The sequence below is a fragment of the Ctenocephalides felis genome, unplaced genomic scaffold (genome assembly GCF_003426905.1).
Source record: "Ctenocephalides felis isolate EL2017-DRISC unplaced genomic scaffold, ASM342690v1 CF-g0.4_SCAFFOLD_01492, whole genome shotgun sequence".
Lineage (NCBI taxonomy): Eukaryota > Metazoa > Arthropoda > Insecta > Siphonaptera > Pulicidae > Ctenocephalides > Ctenocephalides felis.
The window spans coordinates 51,863,820-51,884,907 of NW_020537646.1; the positions used below are offsets into that span (position 1 = coordinate 51,863,820).

General features: G+C 34.2%; 4 protein-coding genes across 5 annotated transcripts in view; 1 reads left to right on the forward strand and 3 right to left on the reverse strand.

Annotated features, from left to right (window-relative positions):
* Positions 1–2,329, forward strand: part of LOC113369929 (insulin gene enhancer protein ISL-1) — a 53,201-nt gene extending 50,872 nt beyond the window's left edge. For both annotated transcript variants that reach the window (XM_026610553.1, XM_026610552.1), the window contains 3 exons: positions 587–749; positions 1,269–1,478; positions 2,125–2,329. In XM_026610553.1, the coding sequence (XP_026466338.1) occupies positions 587–749; positions 1,269–1,478; positions 2,125–2,265 (514 nt within the window). In that variant the 3' untranslated portion in view covers positions 2,266–2,329. The remainder of the gene's footprint in view (positions 1–586; positions 750–1,268; positions 1,479–2,124) is intronic.
* Positions 1–21,088, reverse strand: part of LOC113369928 (apoptosis-inducing factor 1, mitochondrial-like) — a 112,666-nt gene that overhangs the window by 39,631 nt on the left and 51,947 nt on the right. The window lies entirely within an intron of this gene.
* LOC113371366 (piggyBac transposable element-derived protein 4-like) lies at positions 13,841–14,941 on the reverse strand. Its single transcript, XM_026611995.1, has one exon. The coding sequence runs from the start codon at positions 14,939–14,941 to the stop codon at positions 13,841–13,843; it is 1,101 nt and encodes a 366-aa protein (XP_026467780.1).
* Positions 14,987–15,622, reverse strand: LOC113371368 (piggyBac transposable element-derived protein 1-like). The gene has a single exon (XM_026611996.1). It carries the CDS (start codon positions 15,620–15,622, stop codon positions 14,987–14,989), a length of 636 nt encoding a protein of 211 aa, XP_026467781.1.

The following is a 21,088-nucleotide window of genomic DNA, read 5'->3' on the forward strand; positions in this document are numbered from 1 at the left end:
TCTTCCTTGTTTGAAGTTCACTTTCATACATTATATTTTTCAAATTTCTGTATCCACGCTTCTGTTTTCAATTTTCTCTAGTTTTCATTCGTGTACCACATTATCATGTCGATGTTGATTTGCATCGGAAACCGTCTTTCTGTGTCACATTGACGATTCTGTTTATTAAAATTTGTAAATATATATATATATATATATATATATATATATATATATATATATATATATATATATATATATATATATATATATATATATATATATATATCTACGAGCCGACAAGTGAGCGATATTTTGCTTTGGTTTGAGATATAAGGAATGCCAGTTATATCTAATTGCTATTAGATAAACTATACTATTATTCGCTCGGTTATCAAATAAATGTAAAAATATATTATTATGGACTTACAATTATTTACAGTTATTCTAATTTCCTTATCTGCGGTTTAGGTTTATTATATATCAAAGAAGTAAAAAAAAATTATGTATATAAAGAATATGTGGCTTACAGACATCGCAGAATGATTTGCTAATAGTATGCTCTTACAATTAAATAACTAAATGCTTTGTCTTTTTGCTCTTTCAGAACATGTTATGCTGCAAATCCACGGCCTGATGCGCTGATGAAAGAGCAATTAGTGGAAATGACAGGGCTATCGCCTCGAGTCATTAGAGTTTGGTTCCAGAACAAACGATGTAAAGATAAGAAAAAAACAATTCAGATGAAACTGCAAATGCAACAAGAAAAGGTAAATATATAAACATAATTATATATTTTTGAACTAAAATACTCTTTGTTGATTCTAACTTTCATTTTAATATTATTTTCACAATTTGTGAAATATACAATATATAGTATAAATTGCTTTTTTTAAAACTAATTTGAGTTTGAGTTTTTCAAAATTAATTATTCAATTTAAATTACGATTTTACATAACAGTTACTAATTGAATAAAAGTGAAATCTTAATATTTTATACTTTTAGATATTTACATATAATGCATCCAATATAACAATGAATACAAGTCAAATTTGTGCATTTTCAATTAAATGTGTTGTAATAGCGGATTTATATGGTCATTACAAGATTGAATAACGTCAATTTTATTAATAACGACTATTTTAAATGCAATTATACAAATAACTCAATAAGCATTTAATGAAAATCAAATTTAAGCAATGTTGGCTTTTCTGAAAACATATTTTTTCGCTGGTAAAATGAGGAATAGGTAGTTAATTTTTTTGAAATCATTCTTGTTTTTAATTAGGATGGTCGCAAATTGGGCTACGGAGCAATGCAAGGTATTCCTATGGTAGCAAGTTCGCCAGTTCGGCACGACTCACCATTAGCGCTGCACGCGCTCGAGGTGACTGCATATCAACCTCCATGGAAAGCGTTATCTGACTTTGCATTACACACTGACCTTGATGCAGGCGGGCATCAACATGCACCTGCATTCCAACATCTCGTTAACCAGGTGAATATAAATATAACCAATGGTGCATGGCATCGTACCTTAAGGCAAATTGTGGAACTTTCCGTACCGCAATTTAAATTTTTTAGAAGCTTTAATTTTTTTTCAATACTTTGATCTTTTAGAATTATGAAAAAATCGTTCTTTCGTGAAAATTTTTGAATTTTATTCAAAACAATCGGTCTTTCGAAGCGCGAAAGCCCCGCTTAGTCTATCGGTTACACAATATAAATCATGGTTTGGAACCCATAAAAATATAGACAAAACTTGTATTTATTATTTATAATTTGATGGACATATATCTAATGATCATTTTTGACTGCTAAATGGTATTTTTTTATAATATATCTCCGAAACCGCTGAACTCACCTGCCCAAAAATTTAATCGGTTTCTTATTCCGTCAATATAAGTAAAATGTTTTTCGAATCATTCAAATTGAATGCTTCATTCTCTCAAAACTGAATAACCATATTTGTAGTCAGCACGCCTATCCATCAATTGGAATGGAATGCTTTTTGAATAATTTTAATCGGTTTCTACAGGAAGTGAATTATGATTATATATTTTCAAATTTGATGTTCTACTTAATTAGATATTGTTTTGTTAGCCTTGTGATAATACGTTTAACTAACATTTTAACGTTGACAGATGCACGGGTATGATATTGGCCTTCACTCTCAGCAGCCTGCTCCACCGCCTAATATGGCTGACCTTCAGACGCATCCGGACAGTACGGATAGCTACGTTACCTATCTGGAGAGCGATGACAGTATACCGGCCAGTCCCTAGCCCGGCCTTGAATCTGCAGCAGGACTGGACTTGAGCATGGGAGCGTCGAGTTCTGCTTTGCATGTGACGGGATGAACATTTATCGAAACATCTTAATGATTTTTTACTAGTTACATATATGTTAACATAAATGTGAATTATTGAATTCTACTTGTGACTAGACTGCATTAGTATCTCACAGGTTATTTTCACAACCTAAGAACGCAGTAATACTACATATGAGGATATTGGACAGTCATAGACAAATTGTGTTAGACGAGAAAAAAGTTTTTTTCAGTTTGATAAGTTGATAAGGAACTTTAAATGAATTTAGTGCAGTGATATCTTAATAAAAATAGATCTATTAGGATTTCTAATATTGTTATGTACATAAAATGAATTAATGCATATAAACATTATATAAAACTAAAATATTTAAGTACACAATTGTATTGAATGCAGCAATACTATATGTTATATGATGGTATGGATGTTCTGTGGAATGGATGAAACAATTTTGTGTATCCTGCAAAAAGTGACCAAACTGTAAATGAAACTGTAATGGAATATAATTGTGATGGAGTACTTTATCGAACATGATATAGTTGGAGGAAAATCACAAACGTGAGAAATAGATATTCAATATGTGCATGGGTCAGAAAGTCATTACCGATCATTGCATAATTACTACAAAACACAATTATAAATCTAATATATGAGGCATTTATTTTGGTGAAGTATGCGGAATATTGTTTAAATATTTTTTCTTCCTATATTTTATTTTAAATAAAAAGTGCTAGTAGATTAATATTGTTGTTGTATATGTGCGTGTGATTTTATTATAAAATGTATACTACATAAAAGTAAAGTTGAACAATATAGGTACATATATTATTATCTAATAATAATGTATTTTAAAAATCCATGTATAATATAATATAATATTGATTAAAATATATTTATTTCAAAATATATATTTTTCTACTAATATTGACTTACAACTTATAGAATGAATTTCAAGGCCAAATAATATATACGGATAATTGTATAAACATATATGTTTATTGCTTATATATATATACATATATATATATATATATATATATATATATACATGTTATATACATATACATCTATATATATGTTATATCTACATATATATATACATCGTATATATATGTTAAATTTTTATAATTTTGATGTTGAGATATGTGAAATTCAATCTTCAGGGCAATACATCAATTAGAAACTTGTATGACTTTTAAAACCTTTATATTGTTTCCATACGTTTCGACACATTGTTTTGTGTCATCTTCAGTGGACTCTAGTTTGAAAGCACAGATAGAAATTATTAATTAAAACTAATTTATAAGAAAGTGATATGGTATGAAGTTACATGTAATTGTAGTAATCCTAATTATTTCATAATTATAATTTTTCACAATGCACAATAAAACCAATTCTTGTCACTTTAAATTGAACAATATATAAATTTTAGAATGAGTTTTTTATGTAATTGTATAGTACATCTCGCAATTCCGTATTCCGATGCAAGAGTGAAACCTAAATGTGCACCAATGTGCGCACAACATGTTAAAAGTTAGGTAGAAAGCACACGAACTGACCAGAGAATTTAAGATTGATCAACTAAATTGATAATAGTACCAATTTTCATACTATTAGGGTGATAAGAGTGAAAATTGAGATATCTGCCCGACCACGTTGGTTTTTGGTACCAGTTAGTAATAATTTTATTTTCTGGAGTTTTTATGATATTTACATCTATAAAGCTAATTGATCTATTGTGTTCTTTTTCAAAAGTGAATGTGCGATGTTCATTGCAGGAGTTAAATTTTTTTAGCAAAGAATCAAAGTTATTTTCAGGAATGCAAGTAATTATATCATCGACATATCTGTAATGAAGGAAAAATTCAACATTAGATAGTTTAAAGACGTTTTTTTCGAGGTGTTGTAATGAGAGTTCAGCAAGAGCAGGTGAGATAGGCGATCCCATGGGTGTACCAAAAATTTGTGTATAAAACTGTGAATTGAATTCAAAATAGGTATTCGCGACTATAAATTTAATGGACTCTCGAAACCAATGAAGGGAAAGGGTAGTGTGGCAAGAAATCTCATCCCATCTATCTGTGATTGACTCTAAAATTAGTTCTAGTGGGACATTTGTAAAAAGAGAAACTACATCTAGGCTTATTAAGAGGGAGTTTTTGGGGAATTGTGTATTACGAATTTTGTTGACAAATTCGAAGGAATTTTTAATAAAAAAAGGAGAGTTAACAGCAACTATGGAGAGAGGTTTGCTCAGAAAATTAGAAAATTTATTTAGGGGAGAATTCAAATTTGCAACTATAGGTCTAAAGGGTACATTCGTTTTGTGGATTTTTGGGAGACCGTATAATTTTGGGTTGTTGAGATGTAGGTTTTTTAACGACAAGGACAAGTCTTGAGGAATTTGTTTGGTGGATACTAAATTATTAATGAATTTGTGGAACGTGCGGTTGATTCGATCTGTAGAATCGCTATTGATAGGACTATAAACGTTAATGTCATGAACTAAGTTAGTGATTTTTTCTAAATAGGTAGTTTTGTCGAGAACTACTGTGACATTTCCTTTATCTGCTCTGGTTACTAAAATGTTCGGATTATCTTTTAGAAAGTTTTTACAAAGTTTCATGTCTCTTAAAATATCTTTGTAATCATCAATTTTTTTGGAGTTAAAGGACTTGATGTAGGAGAGAAATTTTTTGCAAAAATGAGAACAAATGTTAGATTTTACTTCCGGATTGTTGATGTTATGAAGGCCAGCTTCTAGTTTGCTTAAAAATTTAATAAAATTTAAATTGTGGCAATTATTGGGGATAGCAAAGTTTGGACCCAGTGCAAAAATGTAAAGTAATCTATCTGGAATTGTGACGCTGGAAAGATTTTTTAGCCATTTGTTAATTAGTGTACTATTTAAAACTATTTTTGAAAGGTTGCGTTTACACTGCAATAATTTATCGAACTTAATTTTATAAGAATTTTTTAATTTAATGAAAAATTTGTTGTTACGAGTCGACTCGTATTCAGAAAAGCTTTGCAGAATCTCCGCTTCAACAGTATGAGTGAGCCAAGCGTACGTTTTATCAATAGCTAGTTTCAAGTTATTGACATTGCAGATACAATTCTTGATTTCAATGAATAAAATATGAAGACTTAATGAAGAAAATTTGTTATTTTCGAACCATGTAAGTGAGAAAATTTGTCTGCATTGAATTGATAGAATTTATGAATTATACTTTCTATTTTGCATCTTACTAAAAAAATCTGTTTGTTAATGTTAGTGATTAATTTCGTATTTAGTTTGGTAATATGTTTTAATTGTGACAAAATATAAAAACCGTAATGTTTTTTGATAAACGAGTAAAAAGAATTATTCAGGGAGTAACTATTTTGAGAATAGTCAGTTCGTTTGAGCAACGCGCGGTTGAAAGTCGTTTGCTTCATGATGTAAATAAAAAAGCGGTAAGTTAAAGTAAAAGTAGAAATGAAAAAAGGAAGCAAAACAAGGAAATTTAAAATGACAAGAATAGTGTACAATATTTTCATAAAGTTATTACAAATTATTAAGATACTTAGCTAAAAAATATATAAAAATTATTATACATGTAATAGAACAAAAATATTTAAATAGAACAACGGTAATTGAACTAAACGTCTTTAAACTATCTAATGTTGAATTTTTCCTTTATTACAAATATGTCGATGATATAATTACTTGCATTCCTGAAAATAACTTTGATTCCTTGCTAAAAAATTTTAACTTCTTCAATGAACATCTCACCTTCACCTTTGAAAAAGAACACAATAGATCAATTAGCCTTTTAGATGTAAATATAATAAAAACTCAAGAAAATAAAATTATTACTAACTGGTACCAAAAACCAACATGGTCGGGCAGATATCTTAATTTTCACTCTTATCACCCTAATAGTATGAAAATTGACTCTTATCACCCTAATAGTATGACTATTATCAATTTAGTTGATCATGCTATTCTCTTATCAGATAAAAAGTTTTGACCTTTTAACTTATCTCTAATCCACAGAACCCTATTAAATAATTGCTATCCTCCACATCTTATAAAATCAGTAATTAACAATAGGCTTTCCGTCCTTAACACAAAACACAATCATCCTTCCCTCGAGTCCCAGAAAAAAGAAGAAAACAAGTTTATCGGCACTATTTGTCTCCCAGACATTAAAAATCTCTTTCATATTTGGAAAAAAACTGTTTGATTTCGCGGAGTTGCATTTAGTTTGCAATATTGATCGGGCTCTTAACATTTTATTTTCGAAACTAAAATCACCGACAAGTTTAGATCGTACTTCTAACATCGTGTATAAAATTTACAGTATAAATTGTGAGGCCACTTATATTGGCGAAACTGGACAACATCTAAAAAAACGTCTTAGACAACATTATAATAATTCCAAAAATAAAAATAAAAATCATATTTTCAATTTTCATGTTGCCACAATTTTATTTCACGAGTCGAATACTTAGCAGAGACGCTTTTCAGAATCATGTTTCATACACCTTTATAAAAAAGCATAAACAAAAGAGTGGATATTTCTTCACTGTGTGAGAATTACCAAGTAGTTTTAAACAATGTTTCGAAATTCATACCTCTAAAATAATTTCCTATCCTGATTCGACGTTTTAATTATATTAATTTTAATTTTAATTAATTTTTCTGTTCTTCTAATTTTTATCTCAATTCTACCAACTATGTCCAACCTCACAATTGTCATGTTTTTAGCTTTCACTATATGTACCCTCCTCGCGTTGTCAAACCTTAAATTCTCTGGTCAGTTCGTGTGCTTTCTATCTAACTTTTAACATGTGGTGCGCACATTGGTGCACATTTAGGTTTCACTCTTGCATCGGAATACGGAATTGCGAGATGTACTATACAATTTCATAAAAAACTCATTCTAAAATTTATATATTGTTCAATTTAAAGTGACAAGAATTGGTTTTATTGTGCATTGTGAACAATTATATTTATGAAATAATTAGGATTACTACAATTACATGTAAGTTCATATCATATCATTTTCTTATAAATTAGTTTTAATTAATAATTTATATCTGTGCTTTCAAACTAGAGTCCACTGAAGATGACACAAAACAATGTGTCGAAACGTATGGAAACAATAAAAATATTTTAAAAGTCATACAAGTTTTTAATTGATGTATTGCCCTGAAGATTGAATCTCATATATATATATATATATATATATATATATATATATATATACATATATATGGCGGAATGAACACCATATGAAAGATGTCAGTTGAATGACGCCAATTGACGACAAAGTGATATAGCGGAATCAACACGCATATGGCGGAATGAACACGGCAAAATGACAGATGTCAGTGGAATTACGCCAAGTTGATGACAAAAATTACACAACATACTTTGGGCTACGCTGATGCTAATCTGGCATCTAGGAAGTGAGAGTGGAAGGTTGTTTTTTAAAAATACGATCGTAAATTTGATTGGGTTTTAATGATCGAACTTTTTGTCGGGACGTAAAAGTGTAGTTCGAAAATTATATAATGATAAATCGAGTTTCTTATTAAATTGAGTTTTTAATAAACTGACATCATAAACGTGTATACATCCGATAATTGTGGTTTCACTTGTAAATAATAATTAATTAATAATATATGACCAAATAGCGCCATAATTGGTGACTCCGAACGTGCAGGTGAAATCGGTAAACAACAGATATTCTCAACGTCTTAGTTCCCATAATTGGCGACGTCGGACGGAGAAAGGAAAACGCTTGTCAAATACAAATAAATTAATAAAGGTAAATTAAACCAATTTTTATCAACATGTCGACTCGATCTACGTCCATCAATGACGAAACAGCGCTCAACAGATCTCTGATCGATCTGGATCACGAGGCGATCTTTAACACGAGCAGTCCTCGTGTTTCTGAACATGACAGTTATGCTGATCAATACAATATAGCAGCATTTAATAATCACCGTCTCACTCCATTCAATGGAGATTCTCCAGACCTATGGTTTTTAGTTATTGAACATGAGTTTCAGTCTGCTAGGATCAGGAGTGACGATAATAAGTACACAGCAGTACTCAAAGCCCTAGACTTCGAGACACTGCGCCTCATCCAGGATGTCCTCCGTAATCCACCAATGACGGGCAAATACGAACATATCAAAAAGACTATATTAAGTAGAATGTCTGAATCCAGAGGTAAGCAGATTGACAAGCTATTAAAAAACTTAACTCTAGGAGAGAAGAAACCATCACAGCTCCTACGAGAGATGAAGGATTTGGCTAAGGGAGAGGTCAGTGAAGACATCATAATTAAATTATGGTCAGAACGCCTGCCACACCATATTCGGCCACAATTGATAGTTTCTCGTCATCTTGGTCCAGAAGCCCTGGCGGAAGTTGCCGATATTTTGGTCGATCATTGTAGCTCCACATCTCATGTGATGTCCACAACACACAAGTCTTCAGTAGAACAGAGACTGGACCGCCACGAAACTCTTCTTATGTCATGCGTCCAGGAAATCAAGGAACTAAAGGCAATGTTAAACACTGAAAGACAGAGAAATGATCAGCAAGAATCACAACTCAACCAGTCAAGATCAAGAAGTGAACAACTCAATCAGTCAAGTTCAAGAAGTGGTTCTCGACATAGGTCCAGGACACCTTCATGTGGATCGGTTTGCTACTATCATTACAGATATGGGGAGAAGGCCACAAAGTGTGAAGAGCCCTGCCTGCTTAAATCTCTAAACCAGTCAAAAAAACTTACTTCACCGTCATTAAGTGGAGCTTGCCATGACGGTGAAGTAAATTCTGTTTGCTCTGAGCTCCGCCTTCATATATCAGACAGAAAGACGGCAATCCAATTTCTTATAGATTCAGGATCAGTTATATCCATTTTACCAGCTCAGAAGTTTGCCGATGGTCATCCTAAGGAAGAGTTAGTTCTATTTGCAGCAAACTCTAGCAGAATATCCACGTATGGAAAGAGAACTCTGGAGCTGGATTTATCTTTACGCAGAAGCTTTACCTGGCAGTTTGTTGTTGCCGATGTAGCCACAGCCATAATAGGAGCTGATTTCCTAAGCAACTACAATTTATTAATAGACTTGAAGGGTAGAAGATTGATTGATTCGACCACAGGCCTTACCTCTGATGGAAAGGTACTCAAGGCACAGCAAGTTAACATCTCCACTGTCAACCCGGCAGAGCCCTTCAAGGATTTACTGGCACAATACATCGCAATAACAAAGCCACAGGTAACCACCAATAATAAATCATCTCTTTTTGCCCACAGGATAACCACAACAGGTCCACCATTAGCTTCCAGATTCAGGAAGATCTTCGGAGAAAAGGCTGTTGCAGCCAGGTCCGAGATACAAGATCTCCTGAATAGGGGCATTTTGAGGCCTTCCAATAGTCCATGGGCAAGCCCTATTCACATGGTTCCCAAAAAGAATGGCACATTCAGAATGTGTGGAGACTACAGGAGGCTAAACGCAAACACGCTGCCCGACAGGTATCCTCTACCATTAATACAAGATGTTTTCAATAATCTTCATCAGAAAGCAGTATTTTCTACAATAGATTTAGAAAAAGCTTACCACCAAGTACCCATGCATGAAGAGGATATACAAAAGACTGCAATTATCACACCATGGGGACTCTTCGAGTATCTACGTATGCCATTTGGACTCAAAAACGCTGCCCAGACATTCCAGAGGTTTATCAATCACATATTCCAAGATTTCAATTTTGTTTTCATTTATATAGACGACATCCTGGTAATGTCGACTGATATGAATGAGCACCGTCGTCATCTTCAATTGGTTTTTGAGAGGCTACAGGAATATTCTCTTACAATAAACTTGGAGAAATGCGCCTTTGGAAAAGATGAAGTTAACTTCCTCGGTTACAAACTGAGTGCTGCAGGATATTCTCCTTCACCAGACCGAGTAGAGAAAATTATTAATTATCCAAAACCTTCGACAGTTATAGAACTCAGAAGATTTTTGGGAATGGTAAACTATTATCGTAAATCAATACCCAAGGCAGCAAATATACAAGCACCACTTTATGACTATGTGAAGTCCTCAGTTAAAAACGACAAGACTAAAATTGAATGGAATGACAATTCATTATCAGCATTTAGCAAGCTGAAGGAAGCTCTAGCAAATGCAACTCTTCTTCATTTTCCTTCAAGTATAGCAAATATTAATTTAATTACAGATGCATCTACAACAGCCATTGGAGCAACTCTGGAACAGGAAGAAAATGGCGCATGGCACCCTATAGGTTTCTTTTCCAGAAAGCTCACAGCTACTGAACAGCGATATTCAACTTACGATCGCGAGCTACTAGCCATCTTTGCGGCTTTAAAGTATTTTGAATATCTACTAGAAGGAAGGCACTTTATAATCAAGACAGACCACAAGCCAATCACACACGCATTTCAACAAAAACTGGAGAAAGCATCAGATCGTCAGCGACGGCAGCTAGAATACATATCACAGTTTTCCACTGATATTATATATGTGAAGGGTGATCAGAACGTTGTTGCTGATGCGTTGTCCAGGATCAATGCCATTCAAATGCCATCAAAGCTAACCGAAGAGGAAATTTCGCAAGAACAGAGCAAGGACGTTGAAATGCAAACTATATTGAACGGCAACACCTCTATTAATCTTCAAAAATTGACATTAGGGGGGTATCCAGTTTATTGCAACAGGCAAGATAATTGTGTGAAGCCCTACCTTCCACAAAGTCTTCGCAGAATTGCTTTTGACATTGTACATGGTAATGCACACCCAAGCATAAGGATTACTTCAAGGGAGTTGCGAAGAAGGTATGTGTGGCCTGGGATTGGTAAAGACGTCACCATGTGGGCACGTCAATGCATTCCTTGCCAAAAATCCAAAATACACAAACATAATCACCTCACTCCTATCCATATTCCTATTCCTGAAAACAGATTTTCGCATATTCACATTGACATAATCAAATTACCTAATATTAATGGATATCCTTATTGCCTAACAATCATTGACAGATTTACAAGGTGGCCAGAAGCTGTTCCTCTAAAGGACATTTCTGCAGACACGATTGTCCAAGCCCTATTTTCAAACTGGATATCAAGATTTGGTACACCATGTGTGATAACATCCGACCAAGGATGCCAGTTTGAATCAGCTATATTCAAATCACTAATGGATGCAATAGGTGCTAAGAAAATACGGACAACGGCATATCACCCTCAGTCCAATGGTCTGGTTGAACGCTGGCATAGAACTCTGAAAGCAGCTTTAATGTGCTCTCCTGAGCCTTGGATCGAAGTATTACCTGTAGTCTTACTAGGTTTACGCTCTTCATACAAAGAAGACCTTAAAGCATCTCCTGCTGAGATGGTTTATGGAACCACATTAAGACTACCAGGCGAGTTTTTCACAACTAAAGAACTGTCATCCGATCCACAAGCATTTCTGGACTACCACAGAAGAATAATGCGGGATATTAAACCTACAGCCACAGCTCATCATAATAAAGCCAATATGTTTGTGCTTAAGGACATAAATACATGCACTCATGTATTTGTAAGATCAGATCATATTAGAAAACCACTTGAGCCTCCATATAGTGGACCGTATGAAATTATAGAAAGAATTTCAGACAAAGTGTTCAAAATTTCTATGGATGGTACTGATAAGAACATATCGGTTGACAGACTAAAACCAGCATATACAGTTAAAATAGATAACAGTCAACCAAGCTCATCTCAAGAATTTAAATCACATAACTTGGAGTTATCGATTGACCCTCCAAAAAAGATGAAGCCTAAAAAAGTCTCCTTCAAATTTTAATAATCAAATTCATTTATTTCTACCAGATACTTTTTTTTCTTTTGAAGGGGAGTTATATGGCGGAATGAACACCATATGAAAGATGTCAGTTGAATGACGCCAATTGACGACAAAGTGATATAGCGGAATCAACACGCATATGGCGGAATGAACACGGCAAAATGACAGATGTCAGTGGAATTACGCCAAGTTGATGACAAAAATTACACAACATACTTTGGGCTACGCTGATGCTAATCTGGCATCTAGGAAGTGAGAGTGGAAGGTTGTTTTTAAAAAATACGATCGTAAATTTGATTGGGTTTTAATGATCGAACTTTTTGTCGGGACGTAAAAGTGTAGTTCGAAAATTATATAATGATAAATCGAGTTTCTTATTAGATTGAGTTTTTAATAAACTGACATCATAAACGAGTATACATTCGATAATTGTGGTTTCACTTGTAAATAATAATTAATTAATAATATATGGCCAAATAGCGCCATAATTAAATTTACGATCGTATTTTTTAAAAACAACCTTCCACTCTCACTTCCTAGATGCCAGATTAGCATCAGCGTAGCCCAAAGTATGTTGTGTAATTTTTGTCATCAACTTGGCGTAATTCCACTGACATCTGTCATTTTGCCGTGTTCATTCCGCCATATGCGTGTTGATTCCGCTATATCACTTTGTCGTCAATTGGCGTCATTCAACTGACATCTTTCATATGGTGTTCATTCCGCCATATATATATATATATATATATATATATATATATATATATATGTAGCGAAGTACTGTCTTCTTCTCTTCCTTGAATCCGCTGTGAGTTCGGGCAGGCGAGTGAAGGGCCGAGTATTGCTGCGCTGTGGTTTTATACCATAGGATAACGGTGCATGACCCGACGCGCAACCTGAAGTAGTGCGCCAGGGCTGTGCAACCATATCCCATATCTGGAATAAATATATAGGCTGGTTTTGCTCTATCGATCGATATCTTAGTTTCCTCGCCGTTTCTAATCACTGTCATAGTTTTATCCGAACGGCCCACTACTTCGTATGGTCCTGTGTACGTCGGTTGTAATCCTGTCCTTATGGTGTCTTTCCGGATAAAAATTTGTCGAGCCGTTGATAAATCCGGGTCGACAAAGCTGTAATTATTTCCGTGATTCGAAGCGGGCGTTGCCTTGAATGATTTGACCGTTTGTCGAAGTTTTAGGAGAACGTGGTGTGTGTCTTGTGTATTCTGATGGTCTTCGAATAATTCTTCTGGAAGCCGAAAAGGTTCGCCATACACCATTTCAGCTGGAGAACCTTGCAAGTCTTGCTTCCATACAGACCGCAGTCCGAGTAGTACTAGCGGCAACGCATCCAGCCAGCTCTTATTGTTGTGGCACGTACTAGTTGATTTAACACGTTAACTGCCGTGTCACCCGTATTCGGGTGACAGCAAAAGTTCTCATCATGCCACGTCACCCGTATTCGGGTGACAGCAAAAGTTCTCATCAGGCCATCTCACCCGTATTCGGGTGACAGCAAGAGTTTTCATCAGGCCACATCGGGTGACTCCTTCCAAAGGATTTCCGAACATATTTAGATAAATATATGACAGGAGATAATAATACTGTTGAATTTTTTTAAAAATCGTTTATTAACAAAATTATTTACATTGTAAAATATTGAAGCATCCACTGCAAAGTTGCGGTTGACCAGGGCAGCTTGGACAAAAAGTAGTGGGTTTTCGGAGATTTGCTCGTGCCTTTGATCGTTCCAGTTCTTCTCTTTTATTTGCATGACACCGCTTGCATGCGCGCCTAAGGTTTTTCCCCAAATTATTTCTGCGAACTGCGATGCAATGCGTATTTCGTCGAACAGAAGGCAGTGTTAAATCTTCACTCAGTCCTAGTAACTTTGCAGAAATCAGTTCTCTGAATCGTCTAACATTTACAGTTTTCTTTGTCGCAATTTTGTAAACGACCAAAGCGTTTACAATAGACGTCCCCAGTAGAAGTTCAACACCAAGCTTCCTATACCACTTGATTCCTTTCCTCATCGTCGAAGCATAGGAAACCATTTGGTCTGAATAATCTATACCACATTCACCCTTATTGTATTCGAGGACGGCCAGAGGTTTGAGTCTTGCGGATGGCTGCTGGCTTGAAGAAGCAGCATGAATGTTTTTCGTGCTTTGTGTCATGATAGGAGCGTGTTTCGTAGATAATATTCTCACGTCACGTGTGTCTCTCCATTTGAGTATCACAAGCCCGTTATCATCCTCTATAGCTACCATTTCTCGTCTTTTTAGTTTGCAATTAAGAACATCTTTTGGTATAGATTTCTTGTTATGTCTCTGTGTTCCAACTACACGATTCTTGCGTCTTAGGCATGATATAGCTAACTCATAACTTGTATAAAAATTGTCAATATACAATGTTTTTTCTTGATAGAAAAGTTTCTCTGCCAGTTGTAGACACACATTGTGTGCCAATCCGGTTTCTTTAATGCCTTCTGCTGATTTACCAGAATACATTTTCATTGCCCATGTGTATCCTTTGCTTGAACATAATTTGAATAACTTGATTCCGTACTTGTGCGCTTTATTTGGAATGTATTGCTTGAAAATGAGTCTTCCACGCCATGGAATTAACGTTTCATCGATAACAATGTCTTCTCCAGGCGTGTAAGCTTCCTGATACTTTCCTACCAATTTGTTAAAAAATGGAAGTATTTGACCAAGCCGATCATCACGGGCAATGGACATATTATCGACAAAATGAAAATTGCACAATAATAGTTCAAATCTGTTTCATGACATAATTTGACGCGGTAGCCGGAAATTGCACAATTCGTTTTTGGCCCAATAATTGGTTATTGGGCTCACTTTTACAAGTCCCATCCACAACAATAATCCCAAAAATTGTTTTATTTTTTCAGGATTTGTTGGTTTCTTTTTATGCATTCGTGAACCTGGAGTCAGCCTCGATTCATTTAGTTTTTGTTGTGCATATCTATTAGTTTCTAATACCAGCAAGTTTATGATTTCGTCATCGACAAACAACGTAAACACATCATACGGATTTATATCGTCAGGTAATTGCTTATTCAGACCGCCTGTTTCTTGAAAAGAACTTGATTTTTGCCGACCACTAAATTCACTCCATTCACTTTGTTGAACTGGAGCTTCCTCAGTATCATCAACGTTGCTTTCTTCTTCCACGACCAAATCTCGTAACATCTCGTCAATAGTATCTTCACAATATTCATTATCACTAAGATTGCATTTATCCGTATCCGTATCAGAATCTGATGATATGATACGATTTACTTTTCTTCTTTTGGGCAATCTGATCACTTCCTCATCGCTGCTATCCGAATTTGAGCAACTAGCGTGACTAGTCGTCCTTTCACTGCGATATGAATCACTGCACACTGACTTTTTCATCTTTCTCTTCAGTATTGAAAAATTTTGGGCAGAGATATTAGTTGTATTACTCAGTACACGGCAAAGATTACAACTGCTCGTGCAGAGTAACAACCTGATAAATGAGGATCGTAATAGATATCGGGGTGAGAGTACCGAAAGAAATGTAAACAGACATGCGGTAGCAGAGCACGCATCTTACAGTGGCACGGGTGGCCTGACGGGGATTTTGTTGTAAACACGCGTGGCAGTCAACGTGTTAAAGGATCTGTGAAAACGCTCTACCATGCCGTTTACGCTGGGGTTATAAGCTGTGGTGTAAGTTATTTTCGACCCTGTAAATTTATCAATGGCGTCAAATAGGCGGAATTTTAACTGGACTCCGCGATCGCACGTTGCTTCTGTGGGGCAGCCAAAACGAGATATCCATCCCTTTATAAATGCTTGCGCCACTGACTCGGTTGTGATATCTCCAAGTGGGATGACTTCTGGCCACCTTGTGAATCTACTGATAGGCAATACTTGAATCCTCGTGCGCTTGGAAAGGGTCCGATCAGATCTAAATGTATGTGAGAAAATCGCCTGGTAGGGAGCAAAAATTTACCAAGCGATGCTCCCGTGTGGCGATGAATTTTGCTGCGTTGACAAGGAATGCACTCCCTCGTCCAGGCTCGACAGTCCTTGTTCACTGGCGGCCAAACAAATCGTTGGGATACCAATTATCACTGTGGCATTTCTTCCAGGATGGCTTAGGTTGTGAAGTGAGTTAAAAATTTGTTTTCTTAACTTATTCGGAACGAAAGGTCTTGGAATATTAGTGCTAGTGGATACATCGCAATATACGTTGATGGTAGTACCCGGAAGACGTACTGACTTCAGGACCAATGAGAAACTGTTCTTTAGGGAGCTTTGCAATTCCGCGTCAGGTGTCACCAATGATGTATCGAAGTACTGTGTTCTTCTCTTCCTGGAATCCACTGTGAGTTCGGGCAGGCAAGTGAAGGGCCGAGTATTGCTGCGCTGTGGTTTTATACTATAGGTTAACGGTGCATGGGGACGCGCAACCTGACGTAGTGCGCCAGGGCTGTGCATCCTTATCCTATATATATATATATATATATATATATATATATATATATATATATATATATATATATATTCGATGAGTTATTTAGAATCGAGCAGTAACACCAAGTAAAAAAAAACTAGAGTAGTTTTGAAATACTTTATTTATCCATACGTTTCGGTCTTCATCGAGACCGTCGTTCAGTAGAAAAACTAAAAGATTTTTTATAATGTAGGAGGAAAATAATATAAAGTTATAGAACTTATAGAAAATTAATTATACAAAAATACACTACAATTTTACACTGTGATAAACCAAGCTATTAATAACTGGAATATTTAAACTGATTATTTTTGACAATTTTTGATTAAGTTTCATCGAAAGATTTGATGGACTATCTACGCAAAGGCCGGGGAGATTCTAAGTCGTATAATTTTATTTTTTCAAAATAATGTCGGATATCGACAAAAGAACTAATTATAAGAAAACAATGTTTTATAAAGTTTTTCAAAAAAAAAACATATACTTTTCAAGTTACTGGCTACTAAATTCATATATAAATTGATCATAACATTCTTCTTACTAAATTATCTAAGATTGGTCTTAATTCTTCACTTATTCACTTTTTTAAGAGTTATCTTCATAATCGCAAGCAGTTTGTCTATCTTAATGGATTCTTGAGCAACATTGAAAATATTAGTTCAGGAGTTCCTCAGGGATCCATTCTTGGTCCCCTACTATTTATTATTTTTATTAATGACATTTCTGATACTATTAACTGTCCACATTAATTATTTGCAGATGATCTGAAACTATATCTCAAAATAAATTCTATTGATGACTGCTTATTATTACAGTCTCAACTTGACCTTTTCCAATCTTGGTGTATCTATAACAAATTACATCTAAATATATCAAAGTGCAAGATTCTTAGTTTTACACATAAGCGCGTTCCAATACTTTTTGATTATAAAATTTCTAACACCAGCATTGATAGATGTAATAAAATTTCCGATTTAGGTGTTCTATTTGATTCTGGTTTGTTTTTCACAGATCATGTAACTGATATTTGTAATAGAGCACATCAATCTTTAGGTTTGATACTAAGAAATTGTAAACAATTTAAGTCTACCAATGCACTTCTTTGCATGTACTATTCTATTGTACGTTCAAAATTAGAATACGGTTCGATTATTTGGTATCCTCATCATATCAACAACTCTGATGCGATAGAGAAGGTTCAGCGAAAATTTCTAAAATACCTTTATTATAAAACATATAAAATTTACCCTGAACGTGGCTTTGACCACCACACTTTACTAAAAGAATTTGGTATTCCTTCCCTTGCCTCACGTCGATTTATCTGTACAATTATGTTCTTATTTAAGCTTTGCAATAATTCTATAGACTGTCCTCTTATTCTCAATCAACTATCCTTTAATGTTCCAAGGCTATCTTCGCGTTCACAATTATTTTTCAATTATCCTACCCCTAAATCTAATTCTCTCTTGAATTCGCCAATTTTACTTATGTCATCTAACTTTAACTTAATTAATAATGAAATAGACATTCACAACACTTCACCTAATCAAATAATCTCCATCTGCACAAGTTAATCATTTTATTTTCTTTCAAATATCTCATTATTTTCTTATTCTGTTTATAAATATTATTGTTACATTCTGCATATATGCAATTTTATCTTAGCATTTTATGTTATTAACTATATATTTTAATTGTTATTCATTTTGTAAAATAATTGTATTTTTGAGTCCTCTTGGAGAAATCTGTGGGCTATATATTTAAATAAATAAATAAAATATATTTTCGGCGTTTTTCTTCGTTTTTGCAAATATCTCCAAAAATATACATTCTAATGAAAATCACGTAATGAGCAAAATTATGTCAACTAAAATCTAAACTATTTTCATTTTTTTTTAAAGATAAACCTTTTTGAAAAAAAAAATACCTTGAAAAAATTTGATTTTTGAGCAACTATCAATTTTTGACAAAAATTTACTTTTTTAGGAAAAAAAAAAGACTTTGAAAATGAAATGTTTTCTTTATTTTGAAATAACTTGAAAATTCTGAAGTTTTTTTTAAAGCACTCATACTGCTTTAACTGCATAGAGACGAAATATCGAAGCGCGTAAGTTCCGCGTCGCCGTCTAACGGATAAACTATCAAAATAACTAGTGGGTGGGTGCATCGTGCCTTAAGGCAAATTGCTGGAACTTCCCGTACCGTAACGAAACGTTCGAGGAATATTGAATGTTTTCAAATAGATTATTATAAATATTGTATTATTGTCTAATATTTATAAGAATTATATAAACTGAATTGCAGAGTTGAAATTATTTGTTTAAAGTATATTAGAACTATAGTCAGAATTAAAAATAAAATCTGAATTATTTTCGACATACAAAAAATTAAAAAAAAAAAAAAAAGGTACAAATTTTTTTTTTCCAAAATCAATTATTTTGTTAAGACAAGCAGAAAGTTCTTTGAATCAATTGAATCGGACGCTTAGTTCTCTCAAAAACTGCCATTTTTGTACATTTAGCTCTGTATCTCCGAAATGGCTGGGCCTGCCTTTGCGAAAAACTAATAACCCTTTCTCCCAATCATTACTAATGGAATGTTTTTTAGATCATTCAAATCGGATGCTCCGTTCTCTCAAAACTCGTTTTCTATTTTCTGCACTCTTTGCTCCTTATCTCCGTAACTGCTGGACCTGTCTTTGCCAAAAACTAATCAGCTCTTCTCCTTATTAATAGGAATCGAATGTTTTTTAAACCATTCAAATCGGTTGATCCGTACGCCCGAAAACGTGGACGAAAATTTGTATCCTACATACATACACACACACACACACACACACACACACACACACATCCATTTTTTCTGAGGTATGCCAAACGTTCAGAAACCTTCAAAACGTCGAGAAATGTAAAAATTTTCAATTCCGATTTTCGGCCCATTACAATAACTTACCCTACGGGAAGTTAATAAATCATCAAAATGTCATCAGTACTTTATCTTATCAATACAAGTAAAATGTTTTTTTGAATTATTGAAATCAGACGCTCCGTTCTCTTAAAAACTGAATGACCGTTTGTGGCACTTTTTGCCCGTATCTTTGAAACGGCTAGACCTGCCTAAGACAAAAACTAATCAGAATTGAAATCGGTTGAACCGTGTTCCCGAAATCGTCGATGAAAATTTGTATCCGCACACACACACACGCGCTTACACATATATACACATACATCCATTTTTTCTAATTTATGTCAAATTGTTCAGAAACCTCTGAAACGTAATAGTCCAAAGGCTATGAACTATTTGACTAACCTGTTTTCTCAGAGCAAGAAATTTTTTTAATGATATTTTATTATCGACCCATTAAGAAAGTACCATTCTGGCAGTCATTCCGCGATTGCGTCATCATACCTTCAATTTGTGAAAATGTCAAAAAAAAATTCATAACTTGCTCTCACAATTTGAGGGTGTATTTTTTGAGGGGTTAGGGGTACTTAGGGGCGCGAAAAATGAGTATTTTCAGTATTTTTTTGTTATTAAACAATGTTTTTTTACAAAAATAGTGACACGGCAATATTATACAATGTTTTGACTTTAAGTAACAAAAATTTCAGGAAAAAAAATTATTTCCAAAGTTATGGCTGTTTTTGTTGACCCAGTTTCTAAAAACGGTCCTGGCGGTGATGGGCATAACTCCTTAGATTCATCTAAAATCAATCGAATAAAAAAAATAGTTTTATAAATAGATAATCCCGTGCCTAATCGAAGCTTTTCTTTTTTTTGCAAAAATTAACAAAATGGCGGCATCAGAAAAAGAAAATCTAGATTTTTGGGAAACGGTTTTTGAGTTACAGTTGTCACCAGTTTAAATAACATAGTTATGAGAAAAACGCGTTTAATTTCGCATTGGATAGTCGGAAACCGAGTCATCTATTTTTGAGTCATATAATAGTTTATAAGTCATTGTGGAAGTTTCCAAAATTTTCATTTGCTGCTGCCTACGAAGCATTCTGGCTCGAGTACTCTCGAGTGTTCTCGATGGCGCGCTGATCTGCCACTTTCACAGGAGCAACATCCAACTTTTCAGCATACCAATGGGAACTATACTCACAATAAGGTCCTAGGGTATCCATAATCAATAATAATGATAATGTATATGCATGCAGCAATTTGTACGATAGTAGAACTAGTATTCACGTTTTTTGGGCATATTTTTCACACTAGTTGGTTGGTTTTTTCTAATTATGGATTCAATCTTGAACTACATATTTTGAAAATAAATTATCATTGCTGAGATCATCGTAAATCGGTTTAATAGCTTTTAAAACTTGCGGAGGTAAGGGAGAATAATCTTGAGTATAAGTATCCAGCATTCCACTTGC

What these genes read in the sequence shown, in the direction of transcription:
- LOC113371368 (XM_026611996.1), bottom strand. Translation starts at nt 15,622, where the DNA reads ATGAAAAAGTCAGTGTGCAGTGATTCATATCGCAGTGAAAGGACGACT.
- LOC113371366 (XM_026611995.1), bottom strand. Translation starts at nt 14,941, where the DNA reads ATGTCCATTGCCCGTGATGATCGGCTTGGTCAAATACTTCCATTTTTT.